The following is a 17,021-nucleotide window of genomic DNA, read 5'->3' on the forward strand; positions in this document are numbered from 1 at the left end:
CATACAATCCTATGAATACATTTTCCAAGCATCCTGAAAGCTGTTTGCTATATTTGGGTCCCTACGCTGTGTGCAAACTCACCAGGCAAAAAGCTGTTTCTCTTGTCGACTGTGACTCTTTCTCTAATTTCCAGTCTAAAAGTGGTCAGCTCACATCCATTTGTTTGTGTTGCCAGCTCATCCCTTAAAGCTCTGAACGCCAAGCCTGAGGCTGTAGCCAGCAATAGGGTCCCACAGGCAGAAGTACTGGGACCACGCATACCTCTGCCTCCCACCCTCGGAGCTCATAGCAGCCCTATGCTGCAGGACACTGCCCTTCCAAGGTGATAATGTAAGCAGAAGTCAGCATATCAACACTGATACACACAGATCCAGTCCCACGCTCCTGCCTCCCCAGTTCTGCAAGCTGTCCTGTCCCTCAGCAGAAATAAAACAGAACTGGAAAGATCCCCAAGTCACTGGTGCGATCCAAAAGCGATTCCAAGAAAAGCTCCTTTTTTTCTGCCTCTCCTCACTACGAGCTGCAATGTGGCTGCTTGCTGGTGGTGCAGGCACTACTAGAGTGGAGACCCATCTCTCCTCCTGCAGCTCTGCCAGCCCAGCAGGACTAACAAAAGCAAAAACCTGCTTTGCATCTGGAGAAGCAGTGCAAGGTGCTACAGGCTGCTCTCCACCTACCCCCAGGGCTGCAGAGCACACACTGCCCCTTGCACATCCTGCATTGCACTGGGGGAAATCTATTCTGCCAGGAGCTCAGCTTCAAAGGGAGGAATCTGATTTCAGAAGCACCCCTGGAAAGCCAAGCTTCCACATTCCTGTTTTTGACACAAAAAATGTCGTAACCAACCGGAATCAAAACTCCAAGGATTCAATTATCCGGAAAACACAGATGCTTATCTAACACCTCATCTGTTCTGAAAGTGCTGCTTGAGCTGATGTATGCAGCGTGCACTGGCGAATCTGGCCTTAAGCCAGAGGTGAAGGAGGGCAGGACCACTTCTTTCGACACAATGTGGGCTGATGTCACCCGTGAATGATGACACAACTGCAGCGTCAGATGGTGTGTTACTGTCACCAGCTCTCAGGATCATGCTGGTAGAAGGAAACAAACAACTACTAACAAGTTCTCATTCATGGTCAAAATTCACATGTGTACATGACTATGCATCAATCTATTAGAAGGCAGGGGGTTGCCATAGTATGGGTCTGTATGCTCTTGTCTGTATGCTCTGCCCTAGTGTGCCAGTATGCTCTGCAACATCGTTGTGGTTCTAACTACCCAGGATGCTGGAATTCAGTCTCCCTGTTCATCCAAGGAAACTAGATTAATTTCAGGACCAGTATCATGACATTGCCTGTGGATGCCGTGATAGAGCCTCTGCAGGCTCCAATGCCTTTAAAGATCCTTCAGTGACACTATATAAATACAGTTATTAACTCCATATGCACAGTGACACCTAAGGCAGAATGTCCCAATGCAAGAGAACAGTTTATAGGTGACAGCTTTTTCCAAAGAAAGAGATGTGTTTGTTCTTCTCTCGAAGATAATGGGAAAATATATACCCAATTAAGTGAGGCTAGGCCTTCCAATTACCATTCAAATAGAGAAAATTAAAACTACCTATTTTATGCTGCCATACAAAAGGATATTAACAGTACTAGAAACTTTTATTCCATTACATTGAACACATTTATTCTCTCTGGACATGATGCTACTGAATATGCTGACTGGAAAGGCCCGGGGAATTTCTGTAGGTGGAACGGCTGCTCATCATCTGGAGTTAAATCCAGCTGGCGACCGGTCAATAAGTCGTGTTCCCCAGGGGTCAGTGCTGGGGTCAGCCCTGTTTAATATCTTTATTAATGATCTGGACAAGGGGATTGAGTGCACCCTCATTAACTTTGCAGATGACACCAATCTAGGAGGAAGTGTCCATCTACCCTCAGGGATGGAAGGCCCCACGGAGGGATCTGGATAGGCTAGATTGCTGGGTTGAGGCCAACTGTATGAACTTCAGTAAAACTAAGTGTCCTGCATTTCGGTCACAACAACTCCATGCAATGCCACAGGCTTGGGGCAGAGTAGCTGGAAATCTGCATGAGGAGGAAAGGATCTGGAAGTGTGAGTTGACAGCTGGCTGAACATGAGCCAGCAGTGTGCCCAGGTGGCCAAGAAGGCCAACAGCATCCTGGCTTGTATCAGAAATAGTGCAGCCCACAGGAGCAGGGAGTGATTGTCCCTCTGTACTTGACACTGGTGGGGCTGCATCTTAAGTGCTGTGTTCAGTTTTGGACCCCTCAGTGCAAGGAGGACACTGAGGCCCTGGAGCGTGTTCAGAGAACAGCAATGGAGCTGGGGGTGAGGGGTTTGGAACACAGTCTTAAGGGGAGTGGCTGAAGAAACGGGTTGTTCAGTCTGGAGAAGAGGATGCTCAGGGGAGACCTTATCACGCTCTACAGTGATCTGAAAGAAGGCTGTGGTGAGGTGGGGTTTGGCTTCTTCTTTCCGGTAACTAGTGGTAATGGCCTCAAGTTGGGCCAGAGGAGGTTCAGTTTGGATATTAGGAAAATTTCTTCTCAGAAGGAATGGTGAGGCACTGGAACAGGCTGCCCAGACAGCTGGTGCAGTCACTGTCCCTGGAGGTGTTAAAGAAATGTGTGGATGTAGCACTGAGGGACTTGGTTAGTGGACATGATAGGGATGGGTTGGGATCGGACTAGATGATCTTAGAGCACTTTTCCAACCTTAGTGATTCTATGATTCATGATTCTATGATATTGGCTTCGATGAACAAATACAACAGCCATTTAGTGAAGCGTGTCCTGCAAAAATGCTGTATTTGTACAGAAGGTGAGGATTGCTTGCCTTGCAGGTGAGGAAAGCATGTTGTGTTGCATAGAAGAGTGTTATGAATGCTGCCTTGTATGCTTGTTTGTTTCTGTAGAGCACAGAAAGCCAGTGAATGAGGATACATGCACTCACCCCTGGGGTGGGCACCGTGTAGGAGGAGAGAAGGAATTGCTCAAGTCTCTATTTTGCAGGGAAAGCAAGAGATCCAAGTAAGGATTTATGCTGTTGCAGCAAAATAACTTCCTCACTTGGAGCAGAAGCCAGATCTCTGATTGTCTTTCCTTCACTGGTGCTGACAAGATGTGCACAGTTCTTTGGCCAGGCCCAGTGCCATTCTGTACCAGGAGACTCAACACCAGCAGACGGTCATCAGCATTCCCAGCTCCTCTTCCACCAGCCCTGGTTTTTCCAGAACTCACTGCCTCTGATAACCTGTTTTGAAAGCTTTACATGAGTGGCCCTCAATGCAAAAGCACTGTTATTTATGACATGAATGTGTCTGAAAATACAGCGGTGCTCACATTCACAAATACGTCCTAGAGAAGGCATGCATACAAGATGTCTGAAAAGGAATTTGTGCGTGGTGCATAACAATTGTAATGTGTTTTCATTTACTCAGTGTCTCCTCCACACACAAGGGAGTATAACAGAATGTAACTAAACTCGCATATCCTTGCAAATAAGAGCATTTCATACAAAGGTTAAACAAAAAAATCTGTTCAATGTCACTTTGGGGATTAGAGGATATGGAGTAAAACAAACACGCAGAACAAACTTTGAGGGGTTGCTTCGGGAAAAGCACGTGTGTGAGTGTGTGCCATCACATCTGCATATTCAATACGTCTTGCTGGGACAGCTAGGGGAAAATAGGAAGCTGGAAATTTTCAGTGTGGGAATTAGATGGAAGAATGTGAACCACGCGAAACAAAACACGGCGGGGCTGCCAGCTGACTTGCTAAAAAGTCAGTGCTCTCTAGGATCCAAAGAAACTCAGCAAGGAGCTGGGAAGCGCTGGGGCCTGGACTGCTGGGCAGCAGAAGCCCAAGCCTACTGAGGCAGGTGCACACCTCCCAGCCAGGCCTTTGGATCTAGGTTTCACCACTGATGAAAGAGGGCTAAAACTCCCTCGGAGCAGCCAGTACCTCTGCAGAGCTCACAGTATGATCACTTACATAGAGCTCTGGCCCTGTCAAACGACACACACTGCAGACGCAGAGGAGTATTATTTAGTTACCTGCCGCTTCCCACGTTCTGGCAGCTATTGCCGTTCTATAAATATTTTCAGAGGTTTCTATATATCTAAAGGCTTTTTGTTTACATTTCCTGCTTCAAGGCATTAAGAATAATCTTCAGACGAAAGGATCCGCTGTTCCAAGATGAACATAAAGAATACAGCCTGCGTTTGCTGGCAAAAAGTGTGGAACAGCAACACCAACAAAACTAGGAAAATAGCAGATCTCAGGGCTGAAACAGTGGAAAGAGAAGCTGCTTTTCCATGCCATTTAGTCAGCTTGTATGCTGGGAAAAAAAAAAAGAAAATGGACTAAAAGCAGTATTTCTGTCTGGCGTTCTCCCATGCATATACACTAAGAAAAAAAAAACAACAAAAAACTTGGGAACCATCTTGATTAAAGAAAGTTGTGTTTTCATTGTACATGACAGGTTCTGGCTACACAGCTACATGGAAGATTAACAAATATGTGGCAGGCCAAGGGTTCCTTTTTCCGAAAGAAGTTGAAAGAACCAGCATAAAACACCGACTTTGTTTTAACCATTGAATTTCCACCCCCAACATTCTGATCTTCAGACTTTCCCCCACTTTGCTCAGATCTGCCCTTCATCTCACCCTCACATTTTCAGAGGCTTTCAAGATTTTTTGTCACGTCCCGCCAGATACTTCATTTAGGCCAATTTAGCAGTTTGAATGAGGTTTTAAAGTGTCTGCACGTGCCCAAGAGCAGAAGTTAGAATTGTCACCACTTCTTTATGCATCTATTGGAACTGCAGAAAAAAAACCCACAAAACTTTCAGGAAATCAAATAAACCTGGCAACAACACTTTCTGAACTATTACTTCTAGTAACACAGAATCACAGAATAATTTCAATTGGAAGGGACCCTTAAAGGCCATCCGGTCCAACCCCCCTGCAGTGAACAGGGACACCCACAGGTAGATCAGGTTGCTCAGAGCCCCGTCCAGCCTGACCTTGGGTGTCTCCACGGATGGGGCACCCACCACCTCTCTGGGCAGCCTGATCCAGTGCCTCACTACCCTGACTGTGAAAACCTATTCCTTATTTCCAATCTGAATCTCCCTTCGATGCTACACTGACTTTTCTTCAGTCAGAACCAATACAAATCTCCCATTCTATGAAACATAACTTTGCTTTTTTACCTTACATTCCATATGAAATTATATTTTGTAATTTTCACTTGCAGCTTCTTCTCCTTCACGCTGGGCTGAAACTGTGGCATCGATTCTCACAGCATTTTTCCAAAACAGTACTACCTTATTTTTCAGTTTTCCTCTAAAATCTTAATTGGAGCCAATGCTCGTAGGGCAGGTGACATAACTCTGTCCAATTCTAGTGAACTGCCAGTTTTAGAAGGCTATTTACTACCTGAAAATGTGCCGGTGGCTGGGATCCAGGGAGGGAGGAGTTAACAGTTAAAATCAACACTGCAGTAATCCTTGGGTACAGAAATACTGTGTTTTAAGAACCATATGGCTACATCCGTAGCTGGGGCTGAGCTTACCTTCTTGTGAGGTTACCTCCGACTCTACTGAAGAGCTTATGAGTTACCCTCCCATGGACCTCACTGCCACATCTATCCTTCTGGCACTTGCTTTTCTCCCATCTCAGCCAAAGGCCCAGAACGTTTCCCCTTGTTCCAGCTGAATGTAACACAGCATTCGCTGTTCCCTGCTGGGCTTTGGCCCATGCAGCTGCTGGAGGCAGCCTTCTCAGCGTGCTGCTGTGACAGTACCACATGGCATGCCGGGCACACGTGTCTGTGCTGGAGCTGCAGGGCTGTCTGCTTCAGCTCTGCTCGTAGAGGTCTCAGAGTTCAATCTCCAGGAATGGCTTAGGAAAGCAAGCACTACCTGAAAGGCCTCTTTGTTTTTCTGCCACTGTTTTTAATAATAATGATTACATCAGATACTTCCCACCATCTTGATCGTCTTTGGTACTGCTAATAAAGGACAGACAAAGCCCAGCACTTGAAATAGCACCAACGCAATGAACTGCAAGCGCTGAGGTTTGAGATTTTACACCCTGCCCTGCCAGAACACTTTCTCTTTGATGATATTAGCCATCGGGTGCTGAGGTGCATAAAAGCTACAATAGGTGTGACATGCATGGTGGAGCCGTGGCCAGGGCCCCAACCACTTATCGCAGCCCTAGACAGCCCTGTCACACAGAAGCAGATGATAGGTGATAGGTATATGACATCCAAGCATAACTGCCTGGACCATAATCATTTTGGTTCTCCCAGTAATCCTTTCATTTGGACTTGTTTCAATCTGCTACAGCAGTGACAGTCAGTGGCCACTTTAATGGCAAAATGGGGAAAATAATCCACAAATCCCATGCTTTATACCCTCTGACCATTCTTCCCCATATAAGCAGTTATATTCTTGGCAGTTACTGACTGAGAAGTAAAATCAAAACCTGGATAAAAACCTCTAATCCCATAGGCTCCAATTCAGAGCTGGTATTTGCACTGAGACATCAGCTCTGAATTTCACCACAGTCCACTATATTTCAGATAAGTCACCCCCAATGCCAGAAAATACATGGCAGAGCAGAATCACTTTGCAGGAGGAACCGTGTAATCCCCAAACACAGGCTCACACAGCACCTCACCTTTAGAGTCACGATACCTTCCATTTAAAAAACACTCCTTCTTAAACTAGTTTTAAGGAATGCTTCATTGTGACCTAAGCTTCCCAGCAAAGCTCTGCAATGCCGAAGGATCCTAATGTCACAGTGCCTGAATAACCCAGTAACTAATTACACCTCCTTGATAATGACTTGTCAAAAAACGATCGCGACCGGTATGAATTCCAAAGGGAACCCACTCACTTAGCAGCTCCATCTTGATTTACTGAGGCACATATGAGTGCAATAATAAACGTATATACACTTACACATTTTAAATACGCACATGACACATGTTCTGCCTACACTTAAACGTACTCGTCTTAATAGAGATCTTTGTCGGTAATTACTGGTTACATTCACAGAAGAGTTGCAGGGGATCATTTCTTCTTCGCGTTCAAGCAAAGAAAGCACTATGTGAATCACGCCATCGCTGCTTTCTGACACCCTACTAAGTGCTGCAGAGCCTAGCAGCAGCACCCCGCCTCACGTGTAACGCTGACGCCACATATTCTCTCTCCAGCAAGCCAGCACCCTCATTGTGCTGAGCCAGAGTATCGCGATTCGGGTATCAGCAGTGCCGAAGGATCGCTTTGGTCTCCTCCATACAACAAAGCCATTTCCCAAACAAACTCTCAACAAGTTCCTTCCACAAAACCAAATGGAACCAGTTAAAGACAATGGGCTGTCTCAGGCCAAGCTAAGTTTCGTGGGCATGTAGATATGATGGAGAAGGTCTGGAGACCAATTTGTGAAGGACAACTGCATCCACCTGGAATGAGGTGGACACCAGAACCTAAATTCCAAAGCAGTGTTAGCTGAACTCCTCCTTAAGCCAGCTTTTTTTTTTTTTTTTTTAGGAAGGAGAAATTTCCCCACTGCAGTCTGGGCTGTGGAGAAACGCTTTAAACTGAGAAGCAATGCAGTGGTGGGCTGGACAAAAGGACAGAAAAACGCAGCACAATCCAGCCGCAGGAAATTAGCTAATGGGATTTATCAGGCTACACCCAAACAGCACGGGCCTGCGACCTCTACACCAAACGCCAGCAGCTGACATCCATGCCTTGTTTTTTCCAAGAGTGGGAAGGGAAGCACCAATGCTTTGAATGCCAGCCTGGATCTCCAGAGCCATCTGCATTAAGACAACGAAGGGTTGGGCTGCACTGTTGAAGTGGTTTTATGACGCTTCTGCCTTGCAGCCCCAGTGGCCACCACCTACTGGTAAGAAAAAGGCAGAAGCCAAGTAGATTCGTGTGGATAAATTCATGAGTTTTCCATTCCAGGAAGCTGTAAAAACACAGAAAGCACGTGGAATGGAGTGGCAGAAGAAAGGAGAGGGAATGAATCTGCATTTGTTATCTCTTAAATGAGAGATTGGATCCAGGTATGGAACAGAACAAAATGCAATCCTGCAAGCTGAGAAGCAAACGAAACAAGCAGGGAGAGACTGAGATGAAAACTGCAGAAAGACCTGGCAGATGCTACGCCCAACCACGCAGTAAGAGATGCACCCAGTCACTGAAGCCACGAGTGAGTTATGCAGATCCTCCTGAACTGCCGCCAAGCTAAACTGTCCAGCCTCCACTGAACACTGGTATAACCGGGGGAAAAAAAGAATGAAACATTTATCTGGCAAGTGCTTTCAAAAAGAGAAAGCGGCTGTTGGGAGCTGCTCAAGGGGCTGGAATGTCAGACACGGCTCCAGCGGGACAGATTAGCCGTCAAAACGCACAGAGGCAGGCAGAGATTTTTAATAAAATTCAGGTTATCACATGGTGATTACCTCCTCTTATTTGTACCATGAGATCATGATGAACATGGCACATATTTCTTTACTCCTGGAAACAGAACGTCAGCTGGACAGCCATGAGATAAATTGCCCCTTTTCGTGTACTTCTACTTTTCTTTCTAAACCTCTGTTTCCAAACATCTGTCACTTAGAGTTGACAATAAAAACCCACCAGGAATATACTTCATATCTTTCCCCCCCAAAAAGAGTCCAAGCTCCAGGGCTGTTCCATTTAGCACCTAAGTCTGAACTGTTTGCAAGCAGGCACAGGCAACTGAAGTATAATGTGTGAGATGGGGAACTTGGGGGCCTCCAAAAAATGATAAGATGCATTAAAAAAAAATTTTGTGTTGACTTTTATGCCTTAAAGCATGCCTTTCTCTGCTTCCCCCAAATGTCATTTTGAAGGAAAGGCTGAGGGATGGGAAATGCAGCATTACTTCCATGTCAAGATTCTGCAACCAAATTTGGGATGATACAGTAGCAGCCTTTATTAGTGCACTCTATGAATGACTTGTGTAATTTGCTCGTGCTTTGCCAGGCATGAGTAATGCAAGAATCACTACAAGATCCCAACACCACCTCTGTGCCACTTCACTTCCACACGCTGCCGGATCCCTGCTGGACCCATCCTGCTTCCGAGCAGTCCTTCTTCAGCCAAACCTCCGCTCTCCTCGGCTGAGCAAACTAAGTGACCTTGGCTGCTCCTCACACATCTTCCATGCACCTTCCACCTGCTCCTCACTTCACCTCGACTTTCCCCTTTGGCTGCATGGTTTGAGATTTGCAGCACTGCCGCTCAGCACCATTCACCTGATCATTTTCCAGTTAACCTGCTGGTTAACCGCCACCCTTAACACCGTCAAAACAGCCAAATCGTACCACAAAGCTCAGTTCTCACCAGGTGACACCTGGCGTGACATCCATGGTCATTAAAACCAGCCATACCCTGCGCCGGATCACCCAGGAGCACAGATTTGATCAGGATCAGGCCAAGACATATAAGCACACTCCTGCTCAACAAGGCAGAGTGCACGGTGCAGAGCCGGACTCAACACCAGCTTTGCGCCAGCTGCAGGGGTGCAGACGATACTTGACCCAGCTGGGGCTGTGCTCAGTGATACCTGAGCCGGCAGAAAGTCTGCTCATAAAAAGTTAACCTGTCAGGAACATCGCGAGCTGACTCGAGCAGACGGAGTGAATGAGCAGCAGGTCAGCGCGTCCCATCACGTGCCTGGGAGTTGTAGTGCTGGGCTCCGTGTGCTGCCAAACCACAGCCACGTTAGAGGAGGCACGTGCGCGTGCTGGGACCTCATGGCAGCATCAGGGCCTGAGAGTCCATCAGTTGTTGCTGCCTCTGACTTGGAGCTAACACTAATGCTAACGCATGTGAGGAGGGAGCAATGGTGATTCTGCAGCAGACAGATGATTAAAGTTGAGCCCATTCCTTCAGGCTGCTGAAAGTCTCACTGTAACAAATGTTGTCAAAACCAGGCTAATTTCAGTATCAATTTAGCAATCCAAACGATATTAAGAACGCACCCCACCGTGTTGAACGAATACAAGCTTTATTTTTTTTTTACAGCACTTTGGCATGGAAGACCAGCACTTCTCCTTTGGAGGCATCCTGAGAAGCCTTACCTGCTCCACAACACCGCTTCATCCGGTTGTAGCACCCAGTGACAGCTCTGGGCCCGAGCCGCGCTGTTACCCCCACACGAGGCTACGAACACGCTGGAAACTCGGATTTCCAACACTCATTCCCGACACGGCTGGAAACCGCTCAGCTCGTGGGAGCGCTCACACCGTTTCCGAGCCGAAAGTTCTTTCACGGCCCGGCCCGGCGGCCCTACAACAGCAGCCCTCGTCACGTCCCTATAGCCGGGCACCAGGCGCCCCGCGCAGCAGCAGCCTGGCCTGCACCCCCCCCCCACATTCCGCATCAGCCCCTCCGCTCCCTCCCCTCGGGGCCCGCAGCCGGGAATCCCCGCCGGCCCTGCCGGCGGCGCGGCAACGGTTAACGGCGGGACGCAGCGAATGGGCCGCGCTGTTGCCGGGGCGACGGCTCGGAGTGTTCCGGATCGTACCATTGCGCAAGGGCGCGGGGAGCGCCAGCGGCGGCGGCGGCAGCGCCGGCAGCCCGGCCCATCCCATCCCAGCCTCCTCCTCCTCCTCCCTCGCTCCCTCCCCGCCCGCCTCGCCGCGCCTCCTCCCCCTCCTCCCGCCCGGCCGGAGCGCGGCGCCGGGGCCCAGCAGCGAGCGGCGCGCGGCGGAGCGGAGCAGGCGGCCGGCGGCGGCCGGGCCCGGAGCGGCGGAGTCGGTACCGGCGGCGGGGCGGGCCGGGCCGGGCCGGGCCGTGCCGGCGCGACCCCCTGCCTCGCTCGCTGCCCTCTCGCCGCCGCCGCGGGATGCGGGCGGCCCGGGGCCGCGGGCTGTGAGCGGCGGCGGCGGCAGCGCGGAGACAAAGGGAGGCGGCGGGGCCCGGCGGCCGGCGCCGGAGCGCGGGGGGCCGCCGCCGCCGGAGCGCACCCGGCCGCCGGGAGGCGGCACGATGCGGCACGGCGCGGCGCGGCGGCAGCAGCGCGGCGGCAGCAGCGGCGCGGCCCGCCCGGCGCGGCGGTAGAGGCGGCGGCCGCGGGGCGCGGGGCCGGGCCGGGCCGCTCGCGCGGCAGCAGCGTCTCCCGCGGGCCGGGCCGCGCCGCCCGGGCCGGCGATGTGAGGGCGGCGGCGGCGGGCGGGAGGAGCGCGGCGAGGCGCGGAGCGCGGAGCGGAAGGCGGGCGGGCCCCGAGCGGAAGCGGGCCGGGCCCGGCGGCGGAGCGCGGCGCCGGCGGGGGCGGCCGGGCGCGGGCGGGCGATGGAAACGCACATCTCGTGCCTGTTCCCGGAGCTGCTGGCCATGATCTTCGGGTACCTGGAGGTGCGCGACAAGGGCCGCGCGGCGCAGGTGTGCACGGCCTGGCGGGACGCCGCCTACCACCGCTCCGTGTGGCGGGGCGTGGAGGCGAAGCTGCACCTGCGCCGCGCCAACCCCTCGCTCTTCCCCAGCCTGGCGGCGCGGGGCATCCGGCGGGTGCAGATCCTGTCGCTGCGGCGCAGCCTGAGCTACGTGATCCAGGGCATGGCGGACATCGAGAGCCTCAACCTCAGCGGCTGCTACAACCTCACCGACAACGGGCTGGGCCACGCCTTCGTGGCGGAGATCAGCTCCCTGCGCTCGCTCAACCTCAGCCTCTGCAAGCAGATCACGGACAGCAGCCTGGGCCGCATCGCCCAGTACCTGAAGGGGCTGGAGGTGCTGGAGCTGGGCGGCTGCAGCAACATCACCAACACCGGGCTGCTGCTCATCGCCTGGGGCCTGCAGCGCCTCAAGAGCCTCAACCTGCGCTCCTGCAGGCACCTCTCCGACGTGGGCATCGGGCACCTGGCGGGCATGACGCGCAGCGCCGCCGAGGGCTGCCTGGGTCTGGAGCAGCTCACGCTGCAGGACTGCCAGAAGCTCAGCGACCTCTCGCTCAAGCACCTGGCCCGTGGGCTGGGCCGCCTCCGCCAGCTCAACCTCAGCTTCTGCGGGGGCATCTCGGACGCGGGGCTGCTGCACCTGTCGCACATGAGCAGCCTGCGCAGCCTCAACCTGCGCTCCTGCGACAACATCAGCGACACGGGCATCATGCACCTGGCCATGGGCAGCCTGCGGCTCTCCGGCCTCGACGTCTCCTTCTGCGACAAAGTGGGGGACCAGAGCCTGGCCTACATCGCGCAGGGACTGGACGGGCTGCGCTCGCTCTCCCTCTGCTCCTGCCACATCAGTGACGAGGGCATCAACCGCATGGTGCGGCAGATGCACGGGCTGCGCACCCTCAACATCGGCCAGTGCGTCCGCATCACCGACAAGGGCCTGGAGCTCATCGCTGAACACCTCAGCCAGCTGACGGGCATCGACCTCTACGGCTGCACCCGCATCACCAAGCGGGGCCTGGAGCGCATCACCCAGCTGCCCTGCCTCAAGGTGCTCAACCTGGGACTGTGGGAAATGACTGAGAGCGAGAAGGTCAGGTGAGAGGAGGGGGTGCCCCGAGACCTCCGTCTCCTCCGGAGGAACTCACGGACTGAAGGACTAACTGACTGCTGCAACGGAGGAGAGGAGAGAGGGGCACGCGCACAGCCATGCTACCCACGCACCCTGGCACTGGAGGGAAGAACAGAGCGAGTATCCTTGACCCCTGTGTGCTGCCTACCTGCCCTCGTTCTGGCGGAGAAGGAGGAAAGGGTGGGGTGGGGGGGCAGGAGGAAAGAGACAAAACACCCACCCTTTTTCCAGGTCATGCCTCGAGCTCCACACAGGGGAAACAGAGCTCTCCGCATCCCTACCCCAGCATCCTCCCCCTTACAGAAGAGGTAGAAGCCCACACTTATGCACTGGGGCTAGAGACACCCCTCTTTATCCCCACTCCCTGATTCCATCCCCTCCTGCACTAAGGATGGATAAAGATCGAGACCCTTGCTCTGCCATGTATTGAGAATAGATTATTTTTGATTTATATAAAGGAGAGTAGGAATGGAAATGGGAACAAACAATTACAACAGCAGGAAAGGCTTCCTAGCTACACTTATGTACCTGGCCACCCAGTCATCCTGCACTGGGCACAGACACAGCTTTTGGTTACAAAAAAAATAAAAGCCCTGAAAAACAAACCCTAACCATTCCACCTCTGCGCCTGCCCCTCCCCTGTCAGCTGGGAATTGTGACAGAAATACTGCTCCCTAAGTACATTGATTTTTTTTCTTTTTTTTTTTTTTTAAAGTCTGTTTTCAATCTCCAGTTCCGTGTTGCTCTCTGCTGTGGGTAGATACATACTCCCACTACTCCAGTTCTCCACTGCACTGAGAATAGGGACAGCTACAACCTCTCCTTTTGTCAGCACGTTTCCACGTCATCCTGCACTATAGCTAAAGGAAAAGCCCAGGCACTCTGTTCTTTCTCCCCATCTCCGTATTGGAGATGAAGATACCATTTCCTCCTACCCTGTTTCTGTAGAGCCTGGATGTGGACCCTGGTCTCTTAGACCTTCCCATGCACGAGGGGCCACAGAGTTACTGAGAGACTCCTCTTCCCTTCACCATTCTCTCCTTCTCCCCTCCCTCTTCTTGGCAACAGGGATAAACATATCCAACTATGTATCCATTCCTCTTGGATGGGGGCTGAGAGGGCACAAGGGGTGGCCAGCTCCCCTCGGCCTGGGGGACTTAAGGAAGAATCTCCAGCTTCATTTCTGCTTCATTTGAGATACTGTGACCTGTTTTTATTTTGAAATGCATAAAAAAAATTACTGCTACAAAAACAGCCTCTTACTCTCCCATCTATCCCTCGCTTATGTCCTGTAACTGGTCCCAGTTTTCCTCATTCATTCTCTTCTTTACAGTATTCATTTTCTTACACGGTTTTATTTTTAAAGACATTTGAAGTTGCTGTTCTTGTGGATTAAGTACATTTTTTTTCTGCTGAATATATTCTATATATATAAATATATATATGATGTCTGGCTACCTCGTTTTGTTACTTTTTTTTTTTTTTTTTTTTTTTTTTTTCCTCCTCAAAAGCCCTGGAATTCTTACAGGAAAGAGATTTTGAGACTGAAACATTTTTGTGCCTAGACTGGAATAATGCCCCTTCCTTGGGTTTGTTCTTCATTTTCTCTCCCCTTTCCCCCTCCCTCTTTTTTTTTTTTTTTTTTTCCTTTTAAAAAATCTTCGTTTGCTTTTGAGCTTACCCCGCTGTGTCCCACCTTCACATTCTGGTTGTGCCTCTCCCTCCCTCTTCGCTGGGGATTGGGGACCCAAACTGTGCTTCTGCATTTTGCCTCTTGTAGCACAAACAAGTAACGTGAGAATCCGTGCTGAGGATCAGGCTACTGCTACGACAGAAATGTGTAAAATGCAAGTTGTTTTTTTTTACAAAATTATATAGAGATATATGCAAATCCTGTCCCCTCCCCTCTCGAATCACCTACAAAAGGTCACTGTGCGAGGCTTCCTGTTTGTGGGCGAGGAGCGAGCAGCCTGCAGGCCCCGAGGCTGCAGCGCGAGGGGAGGAGACTGAAGTTCATCTGTCTTATCTCTGTTCTGTCAATAAAATGGAGCTGGTTCTTTAGATTTTTTTTTTATTATTATTATTTTAAAGAGGAAGAGTTAAGGATTTTTTTTTTTTTTTTTAACAGAAAACTATCTTGGCTATTTTGTTTTCTTTTTTTTTTTTTTCTTTTTCCCTTTCTCATGTGTTCAATATCTCAAACCCTCCACAGTAACAGGCCAGACCACAGAGTTAACGCAAACCCAGAGACCCCTATGGATTAATTGTACTGTTTGTGAATTTGTATAAAAATAACAAAGATCCTCTTAAAACATTTTATATTCTTACAGTAAAAGGTTAAACTGATATTTATATAATAAAAGAGGAAATATGAAGTATGTTTTTGAAAAAAAAAAAAAAAAAAAAGTATCTGTGTTGTCTGTGCTTCTTGATGAGAGGTGCCTGCCTGTCCTGGTGTGCTCGTGGTGCTGAGAGGTTCGGGCCGCTGCTGAGGGAAAAGAGGTAGGGTCTGATCCCTCAGTGCAGGATGCTGGGTAGCATCAGCATTAAAAGGTTCTAGGGAAGGTTTGGTCGCAGCAGCACCGGCTGCGGGAGCTCTCGGCATCAATGGAGAGAACTGGTGTTGAGATGCTCCTTGGTGTGAGGTGTCTGCTTCAGCTGGAGTTTGTTACCACGTGAATTTGGTATTTTGTGACAGGGGAAAGCTGACACTTGAAAGGGAGAGCGTAAAGACCGATCTGTTCATTCTTCATAGTGCCAGGTAGATGGTAGAGGAGGTCTGTGCCTGACTTCAGGCCCACCCTCACCGCTCCCTGCAGAACACCCGTCAGATAAAAATGTTTCCCAGCAAAGCCGTGCAAGCACACGAGAACCTGGGACATCTGACATGGCTCCGCTGGTTTCCATTGCCCAAGCAAAGATGAAAGGAAAGAGGAAGTAAAGTGGGAACGTAAAAAAAAAAAAAAAAGTTTGAATAATTGAAGGTGTTCTTTGTACTATACCGTAATCTTTCTCTTTAATGTATGACTTTTAACCTGACAGGGTCCCTTTTAGACTTGCACGATGTGGGTTTTTTATTGTTGTTTGAGATGGAGCTTAAGCGGTGTTTATAGGGCATGAAACAAAGCTTTTCTCCCTCTAAGTCCTGCAGCAGGGCTTTCTCTCCCCCGCTGCCCCTTTCCTTTCTTAAAGGAGGGGTTGGGGTAGAGAGAATGCGAAATGGTGGAAGAAGCCAGAGCCATTGTTCAGGAAAGTTAAAAGAGGAGCTGTCCTTGCTTGCTTGTTCAGTCATGCATACTGAATCTCGCCGTGTGAGGGTCCCTATGGAAAGGAGGAGGGTGATTCTTCCCCTCTTTTTAACATTCCTCTCCAGGCCTGGCTGTATTTAAGCTGCTTTCCTCCATGCCGAGGAGGGAGGGGGATGGTCTGAAGTTCCTGTACATTTGCATTTTAAGCACTTCCAGCACTGAGCAGGCCACTTTGTTCCCTGTGCGCTATCCTGCTCGGGCACCGCGCTCACCGGGTGCTGCCCCTGGTGCTTGGCCGCCCAACCGAGGAGGTGTGGGGCCTGGCCCTGTGCTCACCTCTGCCTCCACGATGCTTTTGGCTCAGGCTGGACAACACACGGCTCTTTGTTCCCAGCCCTAACCACCTCTCCCCTTTTATCTCGGTGCTGCATTTCAAAGGGGAAAATCACATTTCAAGAGGGCCGCAGTTGTGCATAACCTCATCCCCACCCCAAGGAAAAGGGCCGGCACCTTGAGACTGGGACTTTGGGGTCTGCGTTGTCTTCTTTCCCTCTCTAAGACTTCCACGCTTTCTGCTGAGAGTTCATCACAAAAGCTGCATTGTTCACACTGGGGAAAGCCACCACAATTGGATCTAATTGAGCCTGACACTATATCCATCTTCCTTTACTTGGAGGGAGGTGTGGGGTCTTTCTTTCCTGCATGAAGAAAAAGGTCTACAGTAACTTCCTGACTAAAAAGACAATGTACGAACGCTATAAGCGACAGGAATTCCAGATCAGGTTCCCGCTACCTCTGAAATGTAAGCGTTCCCAGGGTAGCCAGCAGTTCTAGTGAGGGATGGGGAATGATAGATCTCGCATGATAGATCCCCAAAAAGGGTTGTTTCCACTGGATTTGACTAAAAATGGTGTCTCCTTATTAAGGGCCATGTTTGAATGGGTAATAGTTGGATGTCTGTGTCTAAATGACTAGAATGTATGGGCTCTTGAGTTCTGTAATCAGGAATAGAACAGGATTTTTTTCCTAAACAACAACAAACCCCCAAAACACAAAACCAAAACAACCAAATACAAGAAAAAAACCACCAAACTTCGCTGCCTACTAGAGGAAAAAACAAAACAAAAACAAAGCCAAAACCATTGCCCCGTGGCCCAGCATA

At 50.3% G+C, this 17,021-nt stretch overlaps 1 protein-coding gene across 1 annotated transcript; it reads left to right on the plus strand.

The window, feature by feature from the left end:
- Positions 1 to 11,378: 11,378 nt before the first annotated feature.
- On the plus strand, positions 11,379 to 12,581 carry FBXL14 (F-box and leucine rich repeat protein 14; the record flags this gene model as incomplete). Its single annotated transcript, XM_079541197.1, has 1 exon — positions 11,379 to 12,581. The coding sequence occupies one exon, from the start codon at positions 11,379 to 11,381 to the stop codon at positions 12,579 to 12,581; it is 1,203 nt and encodes a 400-aa protein (XP_079397323.1).
- Between the last annotated feature and the right edge of the window lie 4,440 nt (positions 12,582 to 17,021).

The sequence above is a fragment of the Tetrao urogallus genome, assembly GCF_951394365.1.
Source record: "Tetrao urogallus genome assembly, chromosome: 1".
Lineage (NCBI taxonomy): Eukaryota > Metazoa > Chordata > Aves > Galliformes > Phasianidae > Tetrao > Tetrao urogallus.